General features: G+C 34.8%; 1 protein-coding gene across 1 annotated transcript; it reads right to left on the minus strand.

Moving 5' to 3' along the window:
- Positions 1 to 1155: 1155 nt before the first annotated feature.
- Positions 1156 to 19516, minus strand: TYW5 (tRNA-yW synthesizing protein 5). Its single transcript, XM_063113308.1, has 8 exons — positions 19263 to 19516; positions 13873 to 14027; positions 9959 to 10028; positions 6879 to 6923; positions 5887 to 6024; positions 4010 to 4097; positions 3428 to 3544; positions 1156 to 1479 (listed from the first exon to the last, which is right to left on the minus strand). The coding sequence occupies exons 1-8, from the start codon at positions 19338 to 19340 to the stop codon at positions 1223 to 1225; spliced, it is 948 nt and encodes a 315-aa protein (XP_062969378.1). The 5' UTR covers positions 19341 to 19516; the 3' UTR covers positions 1156 to 1222.
- Between the last annotated feature and the right edge of the window lie 104 nt (positions 19517 to 19620).

Here is a 19620-nt window from a genome sequence, read left to right on the forward strand (position 1 = left end):
GCAATCTAATTACTAGGTGCAAAGCAAAGAACAGCACAGATCCATACACAATGGCTCATTGTCAATAACAACATTAGGATCTCTCATTCATTCTTTAAAAAAAAATTTTTTTTTTTTTTTAAAAAGGGACAAGTGAAAAAGTATTTAGTGGGGAAAACTTTAATTAAGTTAAGGTTTAGGCACAGCTATAAAAACATTTATTTTCTAACATTTAAAAATTGAAAAAAGAGACCTGACACACTGGGTGGCATGAAAAACCAGAATCAGATCAAACATTTGTTTTGGGCAAATCACAAAACTAATAATCCAAGTCACTATATCCAGTTATGCTTCTCAGTTACGCTTCAAAACACGGTACCAAATCCCAAACATACTAAATCAAATCTAGGCCCCAAAAGTTGGGGCCTAGGCATTTGCAGGTTTAAAACAACTCCTCAAGATTCTGATTATAGGCAAATGTAGCAGACATTGTTAATTATCCATCTTTTTTCCTTTCCTATCAGAACCCTGATTTTAAAAAAAGTATCCATTCTGCCTTATGAGTTATATATATAGCTCATGTGCCTCAAAGTAAGACAATTCTACTCTCACCACCAGTAGACCTGACTGGCCTTAAGGGTTATTCCATACCCTTCACCAGTAACTAGCTCAGGGTTGGACAGGTCTGAGCCACTTTAAAGCAATGAGACCCAAAGATTTGGTAGTGAATTCTGGGAAGCTTTCTCATATTAAGACAGGGCCCCCGGAATCCAGCCTGACTCTTCAGCTGCATGTAAATGAAGACGCTCAAGGCCCCAACTGCTGCTGGCAATCATCCCATGGCCACGAGGGTAGTCAGCCTTAGGGATGATGCCAATATACTGTGGTTGAAAAGAGAGGGGGCAAAAACTGTGGAGGTTCTTGATGACATTACTGAATCACTGGACTGGAAACACTGAAACCTATTCTCTAGCAGTAGACTCCATGTATCACAATTCAATATATTTTCTGATTGTTTGCATCTGAAACCTTAAGAAGTAGTGCCAGTAAAGAATTCTTTAATCTGTATTAAGCAGAAACCATGTAAATACCCTTTCATACTTAATCTGTAAACCTGAGGCTGATTTATGTTTCCTATGTTAACAAAGAATGAATCTTTAAAATTTTATATCTTGTTATATTTTTTTAATATTTGAGCTAAATTTTATTAAAATGTTTACAATCACTGCATTCACTTCATTATTTACTCAAAGTTCTTGCTGAAAGCTTTGTCTTGAATGTGTAGGACCATTCGCCGTGCATAGAAGTCCCTGTATTCTTCCGGTAATTCAGCCAGTGTTTTTAAGGCTCTGTCCAAAATCTGTGCAGCTTTTGATGCTGCTATAGGATCTTTGTTTCCATAGGTATCTGTTTTATCATAGCATTCAGATGGAAGGTGCTTCCAAAAGACATTCACTCCCACTCCAAACTCTTCAGAAATTACATTATGGAACCATAAAGCTGGAGAAAGTTTTAAAAAACAAGTTAAAAATAAAACCTACAGTTAAAAAAAAAAAAACCCAAAATGTCAGTGAAATATCACGAATTGCATATAGCCAATGTAAGAAATAATTCTTGTAACCAGATCCCTTCGTTAGCACACTCCCAGCTTTTAATAGAATCATTTTAACTTTTATGAATTGCCAACCAATTTAAAGTGTCAATAGCACAACCCTTACTTTAAAAACCTTTAGAAATAGCAATTTTTCCTTTTAACTTGAAAGACATAATAAAGTTATATTTGTTTTCTAGTTCTCTAATTTGGGGCTTTGTTTTGTGTTACTTTTTGACACTTCCTGAGTCACAGAACCACACCAAAAGTGTTTTTTTTTTTTTGTACAAAGAACATTTCAATTATTTGAGGAGTATCTTTGACCATTTCTGATTCAGTACAGTACATTTGTTCTCAAAGACTTCCTGTTCAAGCTGCAGTTTAGTTTTCTAAACTTACTCAAATTTGCACTCATCGTAGCCTCTTCAGTTTTATATTTCTAATACAGTCATAACTGTCTTATATTTCTTTCAGCTCCTTTATAAAAAGTATATAAAACTACAGCATATGTATTGGTGGTGGAGATGTTGAGTGAAATATATCATGATATACCTAATTAATTCTTTACTTTCACTGGAAAGTTTACTTCTTAGTTTTCAAAATATAGGTGCTAGAGGAATACTAAAGCACCACTACAATATGACCAAGATGGAATACTAATCACCTCCAAAAAATGTTTAGCCCTGTGAAAGAAAGGAAGATTTAAATTTTACAAATAAACTCATTTCTAAGAGTGCTCGAGGAAAAAATCTTAAATATTTTGATTCACAAAACTGATTTTTATATATGGTTTTAATATCAACTACAGTTTCAGAATCTTTTTGTTCCTTGTTCAATATAATGTGAAGAAAAAGCTAACCATTCTGTTAAATTTATATCCAAAGATGGGGCTTTTGCTTTTGTTTCAAAATGTATGCAAATGTCCAGTATTTCTCGTTTTTTCCTTTTTTAAAAAAATTGTATATACAATAAGTGAAAATTGCATAGCCCTTAACCTTGCTCCAAAAATAGAAAAACCAAAAATTTAAATATAAATTTTAAAAATGGCAATGGATTTAAAGGCTAATGTGCCAGTTGTTTTCCAAGAACATAAGAATAAAAAATCAACATATCAAATTTTTATAGATGATCGATTATATGAAGAACATTGTATCACGTCCTTTGGGGAATACAAAGATTAACAAGACATGGTTTCTTGTCCTCAAAGAATTTATAATTTAGTCCCAAATGAGACCATATTTTTCTTTACTATTTTTTACTTAATTCTGTCACTGAAAAAATATATTAATAGTATATTAATTTAGATATGGAAAGTAAAACTGTATAAAAAGAATTTATTAATATAGTCCTTAAATCTTAATTTTGATTTTTACAATCTTCAGGTGTTCACTTTTAAGAATTAATACAACACTGTGTTTACTAACAACATGGAAGTTTTATGGACTTTTAAACTAATGCCTATTTACTGAACAAAGAAATTAAGTGATATGAATTCAGACTGTGTGTAGAAAAATAATGCACATGAAAGATATCACAAGTGCTGAGATTGTAACGTTTTCATATTCAATAAAATCTTTAACCTGTTTTGACTTTGGAAAATATTTACCATTTCTTGGTAAACATTTGAGACATAGCTCTAAAATATTTTAGAAATGAAATGATTTCAAAAGAAACAACCAGGTATAATATCACACACACACACACACACACACACACGAGTTGTGCGTAAAAATCATTTTGTATAGGACAAGATACATATAACAAATATATTTTTGTACTAAAAAAAAATCACATAAAAGTTGAGTGACAGATTACAGATTTTACAAACAGCACAATACTGAGATCTAGAAATCTTACCGGGAATGAATAATACATCACCAGCTCCAAGGGAACATTCATACCTTCTCGCCTTGGAAAAGAGTGGATATTTAGCCAAGTCTGGGTTATCTATATTCAACACTTCTGATTTAGTACCTGAAAAGTTACAAACAGGGATAATACAGGTTGAGCAAAGTTAGCATTTTTAAAAAAGTAATCACAAATATAAATTCGAAAATTTATTATTTCCTATACAATTACTTACAGTACCCATACTGTGAGAATAACTATTCTGAAAACTAAGACAATTTTAAATGACACACTCTTTAATTATGACATCAATTCCATGTGATAGGACAGGTCTTCATGGAAAGATGCATATTATCTTTATATTCTATTTTTCCATGAACTTTTGAAGTAATCTCATATAACTAAGATAATGCGAAAATCTCATGCTTCATATAGCCTATCATTACATGTATACACATACACAATGGGGAATACAAATACATCATAATTAGGATTAAGTCCTAAAATGTTTAGTTCTATGAGATTAAAGATTTCTCAAAAGGAGTAACTGAAAAAACTTTAGAAATATAAACTTAAAAAAAAAAATCATACCTGATAAATATAAATATTGGGCATCTCGAGGACTGAACAATACAACACGCTTTTTTCCTGTCACTTGTATTAAGAAATTATCCATTACCTGAAGACCAATAAGAACTTATGAGTAAGCAGTATCTAAAATTCAAATAAATAGAACCAATGGCATTCTAAACAGTTAATTGTCAACACTATCTTTTAATAAGATGATTTAGATTACCTAAAACTCTTATATTCTAATCTAACAATGAAAAGATTTGTATTGCACATACAACTGTGTCTTTATTGAAGAGATTTCTGCAGTACTGCCTTAATATGTGAAGGACTGGCAAATTAAGAAATCTGGAATCAGGAAACTATTTGCCCTTACTCCACCACTAACTGTCAGTGAATACAGTTAAACCTATTTAATGGTCCCCTTGGTTAATTTTTATTTTACTTATCTGCTACAAGGCCAACATTAGACAACAGATTAAAAGCATTTAGAAAAATTAGGTGTTAGGAAAATACAAGGTAATGCTGCAACCAGTGCTACACTCATAATAAATGTGCACCCATAATTTGATTATGTGTATCTTGATTTTCAAATTATTTCTATAGGAATATAAATATAATCTGTAAATTTTCTTAAAATACTTATTAATGGAGGAATCTTAACTTTTCCTGAGTGCATAAAGGTACATTTTCTTAGTACAGATTGTCAAAAATGTTAAAAGGCAGAGCCACATAATTCTCAGCTAAGAAATTAAGATATACACTAAGCAAGATATTCATGCTTATTTACATATCACTTCTACCTAAGCATTTCTCCTTTTACCACTAATCCCTTATTTATGGAAACCTTAATTATATAATAATAACTAGCATTCCTCTGACTTATTTTTAAGAAAAGCTTTATATATTATATTTTATTATTACTCAAGGTAAAAAGGATACTACTTAAAATTTAAAGTATGGTTAGAATATAATTAAAAATACATATGAGTTCCACATCATTTTCTCACCATGTCATTCATGAAAGACTTTAAAAAAATATGCTAAGATTTCATGTCTATCTCTTTTAATTACAGATTTACTGACCATACTAAAATCCTCCCAAGAGGTCCTCAAATGAATTATAAAATACATGTATAAAACATGATAGTTTGACTTAGAACTTTTAAAAATTGTTTTTTATCTTTGGAAACCTAGTAGGTATTGTTAGCTTCCTAAGTTTCTCTACCTCCTGACACCAAACCAAATACAATACTAGTATTTTTAATGTTTTTTAAATGCTTATATATGTACATATATTTAAACAAATAAAATTATATCATAGAATAATCATGATCAATCCTCTACACATCTTGCTGCCCTATGAATATAGCAGACATTTGACATTCTCAAGGGACATATATCCTATGACTTTCAGATATCCCCAAATTCTTACAACTGGAAATGGCTCTCCACAAGCTTCTGCTTTTCTCCTGAATAACTTAACTCTGGATGGCCACAGTTATGTGTTCCTAGATAGCCAGAGTCATGTGTATCACTTACACATCCTCATACAAGCTTAGCACTTTTTCCACGTTAACAATTTTCTCCCTTATCTGGTGGCCATTTTTCACATGCAAAAAAATACTTCATTAAACTTAATATATATATGATGATGAATCAAGAACAAGACCACAGAGAAATACAAATGTAAGGAACTAAACTAGGCTTTTTCATTATCTACATAGTTCATTCCCATATCACCACATGGCATAGCACCTATTTTCAAAACTCAAGTTTCAGCAAATGACACAGCAAAGATCTTTAGAGCAGCCTATAGAAAGTTGAAACCATGAATGTTAGATCTGTAAATGCTAAAGATTTACTGTAGCCTTAGATTTCTCATTTATGTAGCATACATCATAGTGAGTCCAAAGTTGTAATCCTGGCGAACTAATTCGAAAAACACTGGAAAAGAACTGCTCCTCTTTGAAGAACTTTGGAAACTTAATATCTCCTTCCAATAAAGGAAACTGCTTTCTAATATCTGCAACATCCTGCATTGACAGAAACATAAAAATATTAGATAAAAATAATATCAGGAAAGAATTTTAGTAATAAATACAATATTGGCATAATGCTTAATTTAATACTAATTTAATATTAATATTAAATTTAAATAATGCTTATTTATCTAAGGCTGCCAACAGACCCCAAGATATTGAGAGGGAATGGGGCAAAACATAGTTCACTACTTTAAAATACTATCAAATGAAGGAATAAAAAACTGTGTAATGTGATTGCAGATTCAACAATGACACTATTGTTAAGCTCCATATGCTTCATTAATACAAAGGTTCCTCCTACTTTAAGCAAGAATTATACAATTGTCATCCACTGTAATTATTAAATTCAGGAGTCAACACCTTGAACATCATCAACTCTGTAAAACCTGTCAGTTCTATTAAAGAGAGGGTAAAGAACTAAACGGTGACATAAAAGGTAAAAATATCACTTTACTTGATCATTTTAGGGACCACTCCTTATCTCTGCAGCCATATTAATTTGACTATGAATACATGTCAAAGCCTATCTAATGAATTATTCAGGATCTTTTATAATTATTTTGGATTAGTATCTTATTAGCTATAAAACATATAATAGAAAGAATTTCTTATTGTGTGGTGTTTAGATGGCTTTAAACACTAAGATTATACAGTCCTACCTGAAAACGAAGAAATCAACTTTTAATAATCTTACTTCTTATTCAAGGGCACAAATCATTGAGAAAAGAATGGAAAAGGATAAAACAATTTAAATGTCAGGCAGTTAATGTAAAAATTACAGAACCAGTAAACATATATACATCCATTTAGGTTTTAAGCAATTGTTTCAAATTCAGAATTCTTACCTTTCTAGGGTCTTCTCCAAGTGACCGTAAGTAGTATTTCTCATCCTTAAACATCCCAAAGAAAAATAACATCAGCATTCATTTAAAAAATATTAGGAATTAAAAAAGGAAGGAAGCAAATCTTAAAATCTGACCCAGTTAAGTAGTTTTCTAAAAAGTAATCTTACCCGTTCTACTAATGCGCTCTGGTGGCCATATGAAGAAATGTCTTTATATGTTGCTCATAATAATGACTGGATCCACAAAACATTCAGTAAAATAAATTCTAAAGGCAACACACAAATACCATATCTAAAGCCATACTGATTCAGACTTTATACTCCAAATTATTTAGACTGTTTTAAGTGTCTTCCTATTTAATAAGAGAATTCCTGTTTGCATAGCACATATGATCTCAAAGTAGTATTGAAGGCAAATAACAAACTTCTTGAGGTAATACAAATGTAGAACAAAAGATAAATAAAATACCTTACACTTTTAATAACTTCTTTAAAAATCTAGAACATTGCATTTTAACAACTTAAGCCTATCCCTGATCAAATAAAATTCTCAAGCCACATCCTTAAGAGTCAGCTCGTGTATGAATTAGAAATATATCATTTCACAGTAGTAAGCTTAAATTGATAATTTTTAAAAATCATTTACACATCACTGAGTAGCTAAATAGGAAACTTTTAATTTCAAAAAATTCTCTGTTGCCTGCATTTCCTATAAGATTTAGGGAACTGAGATATAGTATAGGTCAAGCACGTGGGCAATACTACTCAAGAATTCTGCCTCTTTTAAAACAACACTGATCATTATATCACAAACTTCAAAATATAACTTACTTACCTTAAAGCATATTATAAATCTATGGTCATGAATTTAACTGAACTCTCAGGTTCCCTGTTTTTATATTTTTAGCTTGTGCCATATCAGATTGGTTCTATAAATTTATTACTGGCTAATTAGGTTACAAAGAATGTTCTTAAATTCTAAGTGTTTTCTACCAATTCTAATGTTTCAGGATTTAAAAATAAATTCATGTGGCAGTATAGGAATGCTGGTCAGAACTCACCCCATCCTTGTGGCCTTTGGGGCTCTAACTCTGGCTTCAATAGTTACAATTTTTCCCCTGTACAGTTTGCTTACAACTGAGGAAGGGACAGGAGCAGACAGCTATGCTTAACATAATGGGAGTGACACCAGGCAATGTCGCCAGCAACCCCAAAGATAAGCAACAGGAGGCTGTGGAGAGCCTGGGAATCTTGCACTTCTGCAGACTTTCTCTTTGGCATATCTCCATTTTTGTCCACTTCTGTGCATAGCAGTTGCACAGCACTTGGATAGATTGATACTCCACCCGATCCCTTAAGTAACCACCCATCAATAATAATTATTATTATTATAATGATAACATTATCATTATTATAATGATAAAACCCTTGTAAACTATATGAAGTTGCCTGCTTTATTCTTTGGTCTCACAATAGCTTTCAGTTTGGTGGGCATTATACTGTTAGCTCACACTCGGACATGCAGACACAGAGATGCACTGCTTAGATCCCACTTCAAGAAAGGAATCACTACTTAGTTGCAAGGAATGTGATTAACTTAGACCTGCCAGCTGTTAACTTTATCAGGTCCACCTCAGCATTTTTTTTTAAAAGATGACCGGTAAGGGGATCTTACCCCTTAACTTGGTGTTGTCAGCTAACCAGCCATCCCTATATGGGATCTGAACCTGTGGCCTTGGTGTCATCAGCACCACACCCTCCTGAGTGAGCCACGGGCTGGCCCCCACCTCAGCATTTGAACCAAGGTCATGCTCATCTTAGGGTAGCCCCAACCAATGACTGAGTAAGATGGTAAAAGGTCTAGACATTGCCATCCAATGCAGGACTCTTCTGACAGGCAAGTTTTTGCTCAGGAGTTCCACAATGAGCCGGCAGAGAATTTCAGGGTGTATGTCTATCTAATGGCCACCCCCTACCCAATCCTGCTTCCTCCCCTTTTCTTTCACAGGTATTATTCCCTAATAAACCTTTTTTACTCCTAATTCCATCTCAGCACCTGCTTTATGGAGGACTGAACTGACAGTCTATGTTCATCTTGTTTACAAACTTTACATAATTTTTAGACTTTAATACTTTATCCTGTGTGTTTCTTTTACTTCACATTTCATAGCTATTAAAATCTGTGCCACTCATTACCCTTAGACAAGAGAGTACCAGAAGGCAACTGAATATATGTGTTCAGAGCATGGCCATAAAGTTAAAAAACAGTTCTCAGATAAGATAATGGAATCAGTTTTAAAAGATATTCGAGTCATATTACAGACCCACAGACTTTTTAAGGATCTTGGTGGTAATCTAGAGTAACCATCACCTGATGAGAGAACTGTGAAAATAAATACCTTTTACAACCAAAATGCCCAACCCAGCTGGCTCAATATATTTTTTAAATGTGCTTTTGAGGTAACACAGTGAATTTTTAAAAAAGTATTTATATATATGCCTCAATGACTTAGCTCAAGGTATTTAAATGGAATTATTTAAAGCTGGACTATAATGTAGATAGGTAAAATTCTTCTGCATTTAATCTTGAACAAATGATATAGCAAATACACACAACAGAAATCATATTGATAATAACTTACAATAATAAAATACGTAAACAGTCTAATAGCCAATACAATATGAAAATCATCCATTAGCATTTGAATTTGGCATATCAGACCACAGCATTTTCAAAAGAAGTAATATAAATAGCTAACATTTAATCAGTAGTTTCTACGTATCAGAGCACACTATGTACTTTACAGATTTTATTTAGCTAATCATTACAAAAAACCTTATGAAATAGGTAGTTATTATCCTCATTTTATAGATGAGTATACTGAAGTACAGAAAAATAACTTGGCCAAGATTTGAGAGCTAATGAGCAGCAGAGCTAGAGTCTATGGTATATCTGACTAACCCTTAAGAATGGCTACCAGAAAAGGTTTCAGCTCTAGTATATTTAATGTTTTTTTAATAAGAAAATCCATTTAGTATATAGATATTAATGCCTTCTTAAAAAATCTTAAAAGCAATTACCTCTGATATAAAGAATTCTTGATGCTTTTTTTCGGCTGCCCTCTGGACCAACTTGTCAAAAGGTAAAGTTCTGAAATAAACATAAAAGAATCCTTGAACTTAATAATAACAGACCAACTAGTAATGTGGAATATACTATAAAGCATATGTACTTTACAGGGCCTGGTTTTCCAAAGCCTTGCAGTTTCAAATATTGACCTTGCGGAGGACTGGAAATTTTCCTCAGGCTATAAAGTCTCTGGTGTAAGATAAAGATTTGTAACACAGCAAGGTTGCTGGCTCAAAGACAGACTGGTTACTGATTGTTATGTAAAGATACTGAGAAATTGCTGTAAGAAGGAATGTTTGCTAAGATCAAGCCTTTGTTGATAGGACCACTTAATTGTCTACTGGAATGTCATCTGGCTTGTTTCACTGAAAGTTACCAGCCTATATTGTTAAACTATAACCCCAGCTATGTCTCTTCCTGTAACTTCCTGGTCTGGAAAATAAATGCAGGAAGAGAACCCCAATTTGGGGTTAATTTCCCAAGGAAGGAATGCCTCCCGCTGGAGCATTCCCAAGAGAAGTTAACCGCTTTGGGGCTTTTCACTGCTCAGAAGAGATGGGCTTTGAGTAATCCTTTGCATCTCTGTCACCCAAGGGAAGTGGGGTGACAAATCCGTGGGAGGCGAAGCAACACAAAGCAGCAAGTAATAATCACCATACATACAGGCTTGTTGGAGTTGGGTATGATCTTCTGCTTTATAATATCTATAATTTTTATTATAAATTCTTACATGGAATTCTAAATTTTTAAGTCATTTAGTGGTATGTTTATTAGACCTAACTTGTCTGAAATTTTGGATTTTTAAATCTATGGTACACATGGATCTTTCTCATCTGTCAATACACTTCTATTCCAAGTTACTGATAGAAAAATGTTTCTATGGTGTCTGATTACCTTTGGAAATACACAAAACTTTAGACTCTGCTTGCTATCTGTTTTCAAGTGTTATGGTAAAACCAATCTTGTGATGAATGGGGCAAACTACTAGTGATGTTTTGTTTTTGTTTTTTTTTAATAAGATGACCGGTAAGGGAATCTTAACCCTTGACTTGGTGTTGTCAGCATCACGCTCTCCCCAGTGAGCTAACTGGCCATTGCTATGTAGGGATCTGAACCCACGGCCTTGTTGTTATCAGCACCAGACTCTCCCAAGTAAACCATGGGCCTGCCCCTACTAGTGATATTTTGGAAGAGATGGTAGGCAATAGTCCAATGAAGATACATCCCTCCTCCCCTGTTTCCTCCTCCCCCCATCTTCCTGCCTTTTGGCACTACAGCAGAACACAGAAGCCAATAACACTGCTCTCATCCTCCTGCATCACCCTCTGTCACTTTAAGGCTTCTGAGGAATAGCTCAAGAATTCCAGTGAAGTGACTAAGTTTCATTCTTCAAAATTTCTGCCCAAATGCCTGTCTCCTTCTATCCTAGTGAACATGGCTGGATGCTGTAGAAACAGTTTGTTTCCTTTACTTCCCACTCTTGAGCCTAGAGGATTCTCTTTCTTCCAGGTCCTGCCAACTGTCTAGAATCAAAAGTATTGCCACATACATAAGGATGATACTGTATTAGTAACAAGACAATGGCTTCCCCAAAAGCCTCTAGATCTAAAACCTCTCCTCTGTTCCCCCACTGCACTACTAACTCCAAACCTCTGATTAAGAGTTGTAATCTTTTCAGTCTTACTACCAAGTCTTACTTTCCACTTGAAATCTGTACTGAGGAGGTGGGGAGAAAGGGTCAGCAAAACTTTTCTCCTTATTTACAAGAAGATGACCTTGGGCTGGCTTACTTTCTCCGAGCACTGTTTTTCTAGAAACATAATGGGTAAAGATAAAGATGGAATGTCAGCTGTGATATCAGGTAACACCATTTATTATTAAAAATGACCCCTAATTGGTATGCTGTGTCTGCACTAGAAGATCTGTGAATGGACTATAAACACTTGTTAGGAAGCAGAGGATATGGCTTTCCTGTCTGCAGTATAACTGAGCATATCCCTAGGAGGAAACTAGAAGCTAAGTTCATGGGCAGTTTTAAGCTAGTGATTTCTGTGGACCACATGGTTCGCCTAAGCTACGGTGTTTCTGTGCTACCTCCATAGTCTTATTCCCTTACAACTAAGCCGTCACTTGGTGAGACAAAAAATAGCCCTGGAAGCATGTAAAGAGTCCCACTAATAGTATTCTACTAGAATGCTATTTCCTGCCTTGTATCATTCTGCAAAGCTAAGTGAGTCTGATGCCAGGTTATGGACTGTGGGTTCTGTGAGCAGCACTGATGTCAGTTTCAGGTATTTCTGTTATAAGCAACAGAAAATAGACTAACATAACCAACAATATCCTTTCACCACACCAGATTCTCTTGTCCATAGTATCTTGACTCTGGAAGGAACAGTGAGAACTACCAAGAAGAAAGTTAATACTGAACTTGTTAATGTATCGATTTCCAAATATTTGATAAAGCAGAAAAGCAACCTCAGACTGAAGTGATAATAATGATATATGTGTGTGTGGGATTTCTTACTCTCTTGTCAGTTTTTGACTTAAATGCCTCCATTCTTTCTTACTGCCTAATAAATGCTGAAAATGACTAAACCAAATTTTTTTTCGATTTTTTTTTCTTACACTCTAAAAAAAATAATCTTGCAACTTTTTAGTAGCTCTAGTGAAAGGCTTAGAGGAAGCTGGGATAGGAACTATTACATAATGCATGTGCTTCAAAAACAAGTTTTGTAAAGTTTTAAAGACATGACAAAATGTCAAGGCAATTCAAGGTGAAGTTTCAACACCAATTTATTATGGCATTGAACTCTCTGGGAAATAAACATCATTAGCTGCAGGCTGAAAAACACTCAGCATTCCGGCACTTTCTTCCATTTACTTAATTTAATAAAAAATGAAAAGTTCATACACGTGGAAAAACTTATCGCAATTAAACTCAATTCATGGCCTATTAAAAACCAAAATTATAATGATAAATATTCAAAGGATCAAAAACTGAGAAATGCTTTGGCAGCTGCTATATGAGCTTGGAAGACTCTACTAAGAAAGGAATGGCCCTGGGAAGCTCTGTTTAACTCATCTCTAAACTGAAGTCCTTTGTGAATGACATGGTTTTTCAATTGATTGAATTTGCTGGGAACTGAACATGCTTACAATTTGAAAGTTGTTTGTTTTTTAATTTAACATTTTTAATGAAACTCATGGGAATACATAGCACATGAAACCTGCAAGATGACAGCATTTAAAGCTTTCAAGTTTCAACATTTAGCAGCTTTTGACGATCTCTTATTTACTTTTTAAAAATTCCACTGCATAAAATGGCAACCATGAGAGAAATTAAAGGTATTTAAGGTTATTTTATAAAGAGAGAAAATAAAGTGTAACTCTTTCATGTTACCCAAGATGACGAAAAATTATACCAGACATAACTTGTTTCTGGAGAGAGGAGAAAAAAAAAAAAAAACAACCATGAGCTTTTTAGAATTCCCAATCATAGATAACATTTACTAATGTGTTAGGATCAATAAATTAATCAAACATTGGAATGAACACAGCATACCCAACTTTAGATATAATCTAACTCTAGTTATAAAAATTTTCTTTTCCTTCCATGACTCCAGAAGGTACGGGGTATACACCCTATTTTAAAAAATGGTCTTTGGAAATGTCTTTGTATAATTATGTAAACTCAGAATCTTGTCTTTTAAAAGCCACTCTTTAAAAATCAGTAAGCTATTCCATGATTACATCAAACCAGCCAAAAGATGAAATGCCATATGGTCTTTGTACAATAATGCGAAAATATTTTAAAAGTTTTTAAAAAGTTATTTGTATCCCCAGAGTAAACCTCAGAAGAAAATACCTATATACAAAATTCTTACTAATGAAGTCCATCTGTGCAACTGCAGCAACATGAATCTTTACTTCTTTCTTCCCTCCAACTTGGCTTAGATAATCCACTGTCCATTTGCTTGTACATGCTCCCAAATCAATTCCTTCCAAAACAAGAGGTTTTCTCTGTAAGTGGGACAAAAATAAAACAAAAAAAATTCATGAAAACAATAATATATTAGTAGCTATATTTGACCAAAGAGGGACAAAACAAACAAGATTTGATTTATGATCCCAACATGTCCGAACTCAAAGCTTTTCACAGTCCATGCTATCACTAAAATAGGAAGAGGACCCATGAACAAAATTTTAAGATTAAAAAAGCAAAACAAAACAGCAGTATTATCATCAATATATAATAAAGAGAAATCTGATTAAAGTATTTTCGTGTTATTTATTACAAAAATATAAATGATTAAAATTTGTGCTTTATAGTCAAATATTTTTCGTATATATTTTGTATATAGTCAAGATTTTGGTACCACTTCAAACTTATAAAAAAGTTGCAAGACCATTACAAAGAATTCCCATATACTCTTTTTGATCCACCAATTGTTAATTTAACATTCTGCCCCATTTGCTTTATCATTTGCTCTCACTCACATTATGTATGTATAGAGGCACACTTTATTAAACATAATTTAATTTTTTCTGAACCATTTCAAGATTAAATTGCTGACATCATGCTCCTTTATCTCTACAAACTTAAGCATATTTCTTGAGAACAAAGACATTCTATTACATAATTACAAAGTAATTATCAAAATTATATTTAGCACTGACATAATATGATTACCTAATCCACAATCCATATTCAAATTGTGCTAAATGTCACAATAATTTCCTTTAAGAGTTATTTATTTTTCTGGCCCAGAATTCAATCTGTGATGTCACAGACTGACTGCATTCAGTTGTCATGTCTCTTTTAATCTGGAATACTTCCTCAGCTTTTCTTCGTCTTCCATGATTGTGACATTTTTCAAGAGTACAGGCCAGTTATTTCATAGAATGCCCTTCAATTTGGGTTTACCTAAAATTTCTTCATAGTTAGATTCAGGTTATGCATTTGGGGGAAAGAAAGAACCACAGAAGGAATGTTTGAATATTTTGCTCTAGAACTTGTGGGGTTTACTTTGATCAACTAGTAATTACTGCCTGAATCAAGAACTGCTTGATTCTTGAGTGCAAAAATAATGACTTTTTAAAATTTCATCATTTCTTCTACATTTATTAGTCAGCATCCCAATAGCAAAATAAGCTCTAACTAACATCTCCATTTATTTATTTTATTCACTGGGCAATAATCTACTGATATAATTTTGGTGCTCAAATTATCCTCGATTTGGTCTGTAGGGCACCTTCAAGCTGATTCTTGTGACTTTTTAATCTGAGTACTTCCCTAATTTATGGCAAAATAACATAATCTAGCATCCTTTTAGTTTCTCTGCCAGAGCCCTGCAATCACTCATTTCAAGTAGCTCTGGTTCCTTTTAGTGGGGAATGTTTAATGGGATATCATTACTTCTGTCTTCTCAGTGGACAGAGCTAGGAAATAATGTGAAATACACATGTCCCATACAAGAATATGTATATACCTATATCTATTTATCTCTTTCCATATATGGTCACATATATGCCATATATATACACACACATATATCTAATGGACATATTTATAAGCCACACGTGTTTCAAGGTTCATTCGTCTAGTTTTTATTGTTTATATATTTGTAACTCCCTTCCCCAACAGTGAGAAACCTAGTTGCCATGATCCTCAATGTTAAATCACTTGCAAAATTCCAGAATTCACAGAAAGTACTTTCACAATTGGTAGATCATACTGCTGTAAAAAACAAGTCTACTAACTAGAATTCAGTTTGTTTTCAGTTCTTTTTGTCTTTAGACTAAAGACATTTAATCAAAGTATAATCATCCCTCATAGCCACGTGATTGGTTCCAGGATCCCCAAAGGTATCAAAATCCAAGGATCCTCATAAAATGGTGTAGTATTTGCGTATAATCTATGCACATCCTCCCATATACTCTAAATCATCTCTAGATTACTTATAATATCTAATACAATGTAAATGCTATGTAAACAGTTGTTATACCTTATTGTTTAGGGAATAATGTCAAGAAAAAAACATCTAAACACGTTCAGTACAGAGGCAACCATCATAGGCCTAACTACATCTTCCATCCGTGGTTGGTTAAATCCTTGGATGTGGAACCCGACGATATGGAGAGCACACTGTACTGTGTCCAAAAAAAAAGTGACTTGGTTTACTTCTCTCCCTCACCCTTAGATAGGTTCATTTGTTACTTTTTACATTCTATATTAGGGTTTTGTATTTTTTTAATTTTACCTCATCCTTGTTGATTTTATTATTACTTTAGAATGCAAAACATTAAAGTGACCCCCAAAGACAAAACTATACAAAAAGGTCACCCCATCCAAATTCTTTCACCTCAGTACTTACTCAGTGCCTACAGATAATCAACCTCCTTAATTTCTGACTTATCATTCTTGTATTTCTTTTTTGCAAAGTGATCAAAAACATAAATATTTCCTTATCCCCCCACTTTTTTTTTAATATAAAGAATAGCTTACTATATATTTTCTTTTATAACTTGTTTTTAAATTTAAAATATATCCTGGAAATCACTGCTATCGGTTGAGATACCTCCTTCATTCTTTTTCACAGCTCAGTACACTACAGTATAAATGGGCAATAATTTATTCTATCACTCTCCTATGTATAAACATTTAAGTTATTTCCAATTATTTGCAAGTACAATAACACCATATAAATATTTTCATGTTTCTGGAGGTATATCTTCAAAGAATTCCTAATCAAGGAATTTCTAGGTCATAAAGTAAACACACACACACAGTTTTGTTAGATATGCCAAGAATTCTACCACTTGGTATAAAGTGAGAGAATGACAGTTCCTTCACAGCCTCACCAAGAGTGGATTATCAAAGCTTTTTAATTTTGCCAATATGATAGGTAAGAAGTGGTATCTCACTGTAGCTTTAATTTCTCTTATAAGGTGCCTCGTTAGCGCAGTAGGTAGCGCGTCAGTCTCATAATTTCTCTTATAAGTAAAGTTGAACATATTTTCCTATGTTTAAAGGCCATTTTATCAGTTTTTGTCAATTGTTTACTTATTTTCCTATTAGTTTTTTTGCCCCATCCCCCCTTTAAAAATTCTTTACATACAACGGCTTTTACTGCCCTTTATATGAGATCTATATTGCAAATATTTTCTCCCAGTTTGTATTTGTCTTTCAATTTTGCTTATACTGCTTCTGTCCTTATGTACTCAAATTTTAATCTTTTCTTTTCTTACACCTGATTTTTGTGTCATAGGTAGAAAAGCCTTCCACAGACCTAGATTATAGAGGAATCTACCCATATTTTCTTCTAGTACTTGTGATGTTTTATTTCTTTACATTTTTCTGATCCACCTGGAATTTACTCTTGTGTATGGTATGAGATATAAATCTAATTTTATCATTTTCTAAATAACTACCCAGTTGTCCCAGCACCATTTGGGCAGTGAAACTACTCTGTATGTTACTATACTGGTGAATGTGGATCGTTACAAATTTGTCCAAACTTAGAGAAAATACAACACCAAGAGTGAACTGTAATGTAAACTATAGATTTGGGGTTAAAATGATGTGTCAGCATAGGTTCACCAATTGTAAGAAATGTACCACTCTGGTGGGGGATGTTTATAATGGGGGAGGTTATGCATGTGTGGGGGAAGGAAGTATATGAGAAATCTCTGTCATACCTTTTACTCAGTTTTGCTATGAACCTAAACTACTCTAAAAAATAGTCTATTAAGAAAAAAGTCAATTTTTGCCCCAGCGATTTTTAAAACGTCGTGTCCATTATATACTGTATTTTCACATGAATTGAAATCTATTTCCATACGTGTGTGTGAGTGAGTGTGTGTGTGTGTGTGTGTGTGTGTGTGTGTGTGTGTTTGTGTGTGTGTGTGTGTGTGGAGAGAGAGAGAGAGAGAGAGAGGTATTTCTGGACTTTCTATTCTATTCTTCTGGTCTGTCTATTCACGCACCTGTGCCATACAGTGTTAATTATGGAGTTATTAGAATATGTTAAAAAATCTGATAGGACTACATCCCCTCATACTTTTCTTTTTAGTGTTTCCAGGTAGAAAGGTCTTTTTTCTTTTTCTTTCAATTTTGTTATTAATTTCTAATTTTATTGCACCATAACCAGAGAAGTTTGTTTCTAAAACTCAGTGATTGTTTATGAAGCTTTCTGATAAGACAAGTCTTATCTGGGAAGATTAGGAAACACCTTTTACTATGCATCTTCCACATACATCATTCAATCTTCACAACACTTCCCTGTAGGCATCTTATGACTAACACACCCAGAGATGGGGGAATGGGGGTGGGGAGGGTAAGAACAATCCGTCAAGTACTAACTAGTTAGTCCCTCACATAAATGAAGGCTTGAATCCTCTCCTGTAGGTTGCTAACTACTAAAAGAAAAAATTTCATCCCTAAAATTTGTAATACCCAGAACTGTAACTCTATGACCACCCTTACGGATGTAAATATCAGGTAAGAAAATTGCTGGGGTGGAGGGGTCCACCATAAACAGACTTACTGTAATTCGTGTATTTTTTCCTGTAAATACCTGCTGAGTATTTTTGTTTTTCTTAAGTCTGGACACGTTTGCAAAGCACTGCAGGTAAAAATGCTTTTTCTCCTTAATATTTCCCTGTGAGTTTTAAAGAACTAAGGTTCGAACTACACGTATAAAAGATTCCAGCGTATGAACTAGAACCCAGGTTAGTTAAAAATCCAAGACCCCTGGCAGTTTCCCGGAGGAGGCCCACTGCTTTTCCTGCTGGCTCAGTGGAGTGAAAAGCTGCGCCTCCGCATCCGTTCACTGGGAGTAGACTGTCAGGTGTCGTTCGCACCACGTGGGGGGCCGCGCATCTTGCACTAAATTTTCGGAAACCGGGCCGAAGATGGGGAGGTGGGGAGAATGGGGAATAAACGGGCTTTCGTTGCCATAATAACGGCATAAGTCTTAATAGAACTCTCTCCGCAGAAAGTAAAGAACTTAGGCAAACTGCCCCCGGCACTCAGCTCTCCGCAGACATCCTGCCCCTAGAAACGTGGAGCTGTTTTAATAGATGAGCCCGTCGATGTCCCCTCGTGCCCTCTCCCTTGACCTAAGTGCCAACCAGTCATCTGCCCGACGCCTCTTCCCTACACTCTGGGTCGTAAGAAACCAGTTCGGAGCCGCCCGACTGTAGGGACGGGCCAGCCCTGGCTTCCTGCGGTTGGGTCCCGTTCGAGGGCCTCACCTGTGGGTAGAGACACTGCACGAACTGCTCCCGCGAAACGCCCTCGAGCCGAGGTACCGGCAGGCGCTGCTCGGCCATGGTTACTCACGCCCGTACTCTTCCAAGGCCTCGGCACTTCGGCTCCGACACGCTCAACGGCGCGCGATCCGCTCGGAAACACGACCCGGGCAGAAAAGGCCCTCGGGCCGGAGGGCCCGAGACAGTGGCTGGTTCCAAGCGCGGGGCGGCGAGCCGAAGGTCCACTGCGTGCGCTTTGCGCTGGAGAGCGGAGCTGAGGAGGACTCACCAGAGGTGGCAGCAACGGGCCAACTCTGCTCTCTAGGAGGCTCTTCCTCCGACACCGCGGCGGTGGTTTCCC

This window comes from Cynocephalus volans, chromosome 1, assembly GCF_027409185.1.
Source record: "Cynocephalus volans isolate mCynVol1 chromosome 1, mCynVol1.pri, whole genome shotgun sequence".
Classification (NCBI taxonomy): domain Eukaryota; kingdom Metazoa; phylum Chordata; class Mammalia; order Dermoptera; family Cynocephalidae; genus Cynocephalus; species Cynocephalus volans.

Excerpts from the sequence above, each read along its gene's own strand:
- TYW5 (XM_063113308.1), bottom strand. The coding sequence starts at position 19,340 with ATGGCCGAGCAGCGCCTGCCGGTACCTCGGCTCGAGGGCGTTTCGCGG. Across the intron at positions 4,098-5,886 it reads AACTTTGGACTCACTATGAT|GTAATGGATAATTTCTTAAT; the intron begins GTATGCTACATA and ends ATTGGTCTTCAG. Across the intron at positions 1,480-3,427 it reads TGATGTATTATTCATTCCCG|CTTTATGGTTCCATAATGTA; the intron begins GTAAGATTTCTA and ends AACTTTCTCCAG.